The sequence below is a fragment of the Varroa destructor genome, unplaced genomic scaffold (assembly GCF_002443255.2).
Source record: "Varroa destructor unplaced genomic scaffold, Vdes_3.0 BEIS01000001.1, whole genome shotgun sequence".
Taxonomy (NCBI): Eukaryota; Metazoa; Arthropoda; class Arachnida; order Mesostigmata; family Varroidae; genus Varroa; species Varroa destructor.
Window position 1 is genome coordinate 22,273,901 of NW_019211454.1, and position 5,504 is coordinate 22,279,404.

A 5,504-nucleotide genomic window follows, 5' to 3' on the forward strand; every position below is an offset into this window, starting at 1 on the left:
GAAGCGAAGACAGCAAGCAGTTGCATCGGGTCGGTTCGCGGCAGCGAACGGTGAGAGTGCAATTGCCGAGGCGGTCACTCAGTAGTAGCAGTGACCAGTGACTGGTGGTGTGAGAGTTTGTCCGATCTGCCCTTCCGACGATTTACCGTTTCGACATCAAGCGTTAAATCACCGACGTTAACCATTTCTCGATCGACATTTCTTCGGGAAACGAGTGTTCTGCAGTAGCATGCTGTGTGGCATGGGATCGGAGTAGGAATTCTAGCGGCAGCATTTCCGTACTGCAACTACGGCTGGCGCATCTCGATGAGCCAATGCTGATCTAGACCGCTTTGAAGGTGCAGTTGTCTGCATTTGAGTAAAAGAACGTGAAGACTGTTGACACGCTTGTGGCCGTTTCGTACTTGTGTCTCTGTGGAGGCGTGCAACGTCGTGGCAATGATGGATGACCTGGCATGTCCACCTGACAACGTTTCCCCAGTCACAGATCTCTCACGAAACCTTACGACTCTTCGCACGATTACCGTCGCTTGTACGCCACAGATGCCTTCCAAGATACTTAACACTGAAACTCCTGACAGCGCGGGCAGTTTTCGGCTCAAAGCGCTTACTCCTGTTTCCGAGTGCAGTTCTGAAAGCGAAGCGGAGCCGTCCCCGCTAACAGTAAACTTACGTCGACGTGCTCTAATGGGCCAGACAAATAAAAACAACTCACAAGATTCACCGCTGCTTATCAATCGGAATATTCGCCGACCATTGAAAAGACCCAGCCAAGAGCTTAAAGGTAAAGAGGAACCCCAGAATTTAAGCAGCCCTCTCCGCAAGAGTTCATCGCAGGGATACAGCTCATCGACTTCAGATGGTTTCGCAGTTGATGAAGTCAACCTAGACGAGGATGGTAAAAACAAGGAAAACGTTGAGCCTCCCTCTGCACTCACATCTCTTCTGTCAGCTCCTATTACCTCCGAGGGGGTCCTGTGTAAGAAAGCTTCATCCTCCGCTCGGCGAAACCTCTCGTTTGCTAACGGCGACAGCGACACTCCTGTGAAGTCAAAGCGCTCAAATGATGATGAGCGAAGTTCGAAAAGGTCTCGTACCTCCCGCTGCTTAGTTGAAGTTTCCGCAAATATTATGGAGAAGCTGCCGAAATACTACAGCGAATCAAATATTGACCGTGAAGCCGCTGAAGGCGTTATCGATAAGCAAGTCATTGAGACAACGTTGCCAACAAGTGGAGCGCATAAAAGTTGCGCTCTACCGACGATAACGGCACAGACGATGAACGACATCATCAACGGTGTGTACGACCATGTTATTAATTCGTTCCAAATCATAGATTGTCGATATCCATATGAGTATGACGGAGGCCACATCAAGGGCGCCCTAAATCTCTACACACCCGATCACATTATCAGGCAGTTCCTTCAGAAAATGCCAGAGGACGCCGAAGTTGAACGCGAATCTAAAAAAAAAGACATTGTCATATTCCATTGCGAGTTCTCGTCTGAACGTGGACCAAAAATGTCGCAATTCCTACGAGAGTTAGATCGCGCTGCTAATGTGTATCCTAAACTCTTCTATCCCGAAGTATACATTCTGCAAGGAGGCTATAAGGAGTTCTTCTGTGAATTCAAAGAGCACTGTCAACCGCAGGAGTACTTGAAAATGGTCGACGAGCGTTTCGTTAAGCAGCTCCGTCTGTATCGAACGGAGAGTAAGACCTTCGAGAAGAAAGGTTTAACAAGGAACCAGAGCAGCCGGTTTTAACGACGGAATGCCTATAAGGCTATCCATCAATACCCATTAAAAACACATTTAAACACTTCGTTAATGTTCTTGTGGAGAATGGACAATGTACCAAGTTTCTATCCAGCCATATCCAGCCCATTATTATAGATGAAAAAACTGACTGGCCTAGGCGAAGCATGAACCACATGCTCTTTGTGGGGCACTCCTTCAGCGAATAATTATGTGAAATAATCGACGCGGAGAAACGGATGCCGATATCGGTAAAATAATAATATTAATAATAGCCAGGTTTCACGTCAATGCCGCTTTAGCACGCTGAGCCATTCTGCTGGCAAAAAATCAACCTAGAACTGTTTATAGTATCGTACATACGTGAAACAGGAGCATCGAATGTTGATGCTCTCGCTGAAATGCCAAAATAATTGAATGCAAATGGAAATAATGCGGATGATGATGAGAGGACGGAAATGTAGAAACTAGCGGGGGTTAAACGACGCTGGTTGCTGCGAGCATGGAGGCAGGCAACTGAAATGGAATCAATGAAACTCTATCGTCACGAGTGAGTGAATGAATATAAAAGGTGGCCAGAAGGAAACTAGTGTTATTTCTCAAACTAAACGGTTTGTACTTGCCTCTTGTACATACAGAATGCAATAGCACAGATCGGACGAAAAACTCGAACCTAACGACAGAGCGACTTACAATTCATACATGACGAAGGCAGTGACCAGTAATAATAAACCCGGAATGAACTTCATGAAATGTTGCAATTGTTGTCATTTCTTGGATGACTTAAAGGATATTTATGGCTACCGATTTATTTTTCGCAAATAATAGATTGAACCTTTAGCACATATTGAGTTGCAACTTAGCTGTAAAAAGCGAATCTTGTGTTGATAATGTACCACTGGTCTCATACAATCAATAGTTTAGGTTGTAACGTTAGTTTTTTTTTAATAATCTTTAACTTAATTTTACGTAAAATGTTGGATAAATATCAATTAACCTGTATATTACTACACACTTCCAAGGATTAAATATCTACGCATTTACTATGATGACCTAAGTCTTGATCGCAATCATGCTCTGTGTATGTAGCGTCATTAATGCACCGAAGATTTGCTCTGAGAACACAAACACCAAAAATTATGGCCTCTAGTGTTCTAAATAGCAAAATATAAGGTATTGTAAAATTTAGTAGTGTTATATAGGTTTAAAAGGGCATTATAATAGGAATTGTTGCACCTGGAAGGATACTTCAGTTCTAGATGGAATCAAATAACACGATTTCTTTATCCTTGTATAGACTTTATATAATATATATTCATGTTTCTTTAATTAATAAATAATAGTCATATTTATATATTGGGATTATCTTGTTCACGTGTTATTTCACCTAACGCGTATGGCTAATCACTTAATGACCCGTCGACTATAAGCAAGCGTTACATCGCAACAATAAAAAGTACCTCTTTGAAACAGGATGCCGGCCACAAGAATTCTATGCGTTCGAAATTTGTTTACTTCATACTTATTCATGTGTTTCACTGAATACATTTTTTCTTTTTTAAAAGTTACCTGCTTCCTGTATCGGCGTTAATGGTATATATGTTTCGGTGTATGCTATGCTGGTGTACCGGATGTAGAATACACAACATATATTTAGGCTGAGGTTGCATGGATTTAAGCTAGTGTAAACTTATAAAACAAAATTTGGTTCATTGATCACCATGATGAGATTATTAGGACTTAGACAATGCCCTTCTATAGAGCTGTTTGAGTTTCACATTAGTGCGGAAATCGTGTGATTCTATGCCGTACAATAATATTCCAAAATGAACTTCTCACTGTTATACGAGCAAACAACAGTAATCCTATGGGATGTTAATGGGAATAACAAGGTTGCTGATCAAACGGTTGCTACCAAGTTGCTTTGTGAGCTGACAGTGTAGACTTATTTCACATTCACTGACACTATACTCAGTGCATATATTATAATTAAGGAAGTTTAGGAACTTACAAATAAAAGCAATATATTTGTATAAATGAATTGTGTAATGAATATTAAACTTCAACTTCACGTAACAACTTACCTGGACAAAGGACATACACATAAAAGAGCCATCACATTAGATGAACAAGACCATGCTTTTTGATTTCTAAAAGTATTTAGAAGTTTCTAATCACTGGACTAATGAGCACGCAATTATCGTCTTTTACTGAACGATTGGTATGTGAACCTGCGACATCAACATTATGTCCACGTGGAGAAACTGTAAGAGGAACTCAAAAAATGAAAATTGTTATCAAAAAATACAGGCCTATTTAACAATTTCTTCTTCGGAAGTGGCTTAAGATTGTCGAAGCGTGGAACTTTGATTTTCCCACCCGAAAGACACGTTTAGATACCTGCTTTTACCCGCATAAATTGGCACTCATTGATACGCACGTCTCCAAGACCGAAATCAAAATATATTGTTTCCATTTCAGTACAGTGGAACGGCCCTGTAAAACAGAAATGTTTCCGATGGTAACAATTGATCATAAGCAAATGAAAAATTAGAGGCAAAAACAAAAACGGTTATTGCTTATTCAAAAACATATATATGATTTCACCAATAGCGACACAAATTGGACTGAAGACCCATTGAGTAGTTTATATATATATATAAAGGCCCATTGAATATATATATATATATATGAGCTATTCAATAGGTCTTGAGTACAATTTATGTCTCCATTGGTGAAACGACTAACAGGTCATCATGTTCCATCTATATGTTCCATTACAACACAGAACTTCAAGCAAAAATAATGGAAAGTTTTCCAACGTCAGACACGATTATATATTATATAAAAGAAACAATGCAAAACAATTGCTTGTAAGTTGCTTGGTTAGTAAAACAAGTAGCCAGTAAAGGTCAGAAAATGGCAGCTTTTGTATTGAACAATCGCGCACTAAACTAACATAACAAAACACAGCGCAATACTTTTTTTTACAAGGGAGTAAGTGTTACAATTGAAATGTGCATTTTCACGGGTTTAGAGTATAGAGAGCTAAACCTAAGCATAATAATAATGGAAATAATTCATAAATGTCAACTAAATCTAGTTAGTGAGCTTACCAACTACACATGCTATTCCTCAAAAAACCGGTATAACTTTAATTCTTTTAATAATATTTAATTTGTAGTACCTTTAATACCACCTAAATGACCATCCTCAAATAAGAACTGAAACAAATACAAAAAACTGAAATCAGACGAATGTCGGCAGAGGCAACTAATAAACCGGATTATACCTTGCAGGATATATTGAAATAGTTGGGTAATGTACCAAAATATGTATTTATCGTGTTTTCGAATGCTTGCTGATATTAACACAATAACGAGACTCAGTTACCTACAATAGGACTTAATTAATGCTTAGCAACAAATAGGTGCAAGATTTAGCTTGTTTGACGCAGAGTTTGCACGTATGTGTATCGCGAGTTCGGATAGTTGAAGTTGCATCATCTAATAAAGTGTTTGAAATGATAGTAGTGTATATATATATATATATAAAGAAAATTGCGAAAATGGGTGACAAAACAATTACACAAATACAGCATTGTCTCGTTACTATCTTGGTTCATCACGTAACTCTTACCACCAAAGCAATCTATTTTTGTCTCTTATAAACAGCTTACAAAAAGCTTGTTTTTCCTTGCATAATACACTAGCTATGCACATACAATAGAATAAAAAGTACAGCTG

At 39.2% G+C, this 5,504-nt stretch overlaps 1 protein-coding gene across 1 annotated transcript; it reads left to right on the forward strand.

Moving 5' to 3' along the window:
- Positions 1 to 4: 4 nt before the first annotated feature.
- Positions 5 to 2,511, forward strand: LOC111245511 (cdc25-like protein phosphatase twine). Its single transcript, XM_022793968.2, has one exon. It carries the CDS (start codon positions 439 to 441, stop codon positions 1,765 to 1,767), a length of 1,329 nt encoding a protein of 442 aa, XP_022649703.1. The 5' UTR covers positions 5 to 438; the 3' UTR covers positions 1,768 to 2,511.
- Positions 2,512 to 5,504: the final 2,993 nt, after the last annotated feature.

What these genes read in the sequence shown, in the direction of transcription:
- LOC111245511 (XM_022793968.2), top strand. Translation starts at nt 439, where the DNA reads ATGATGGATGACCTGGCATGTCCACCTGACAACGTTTCCCCAGTCACA.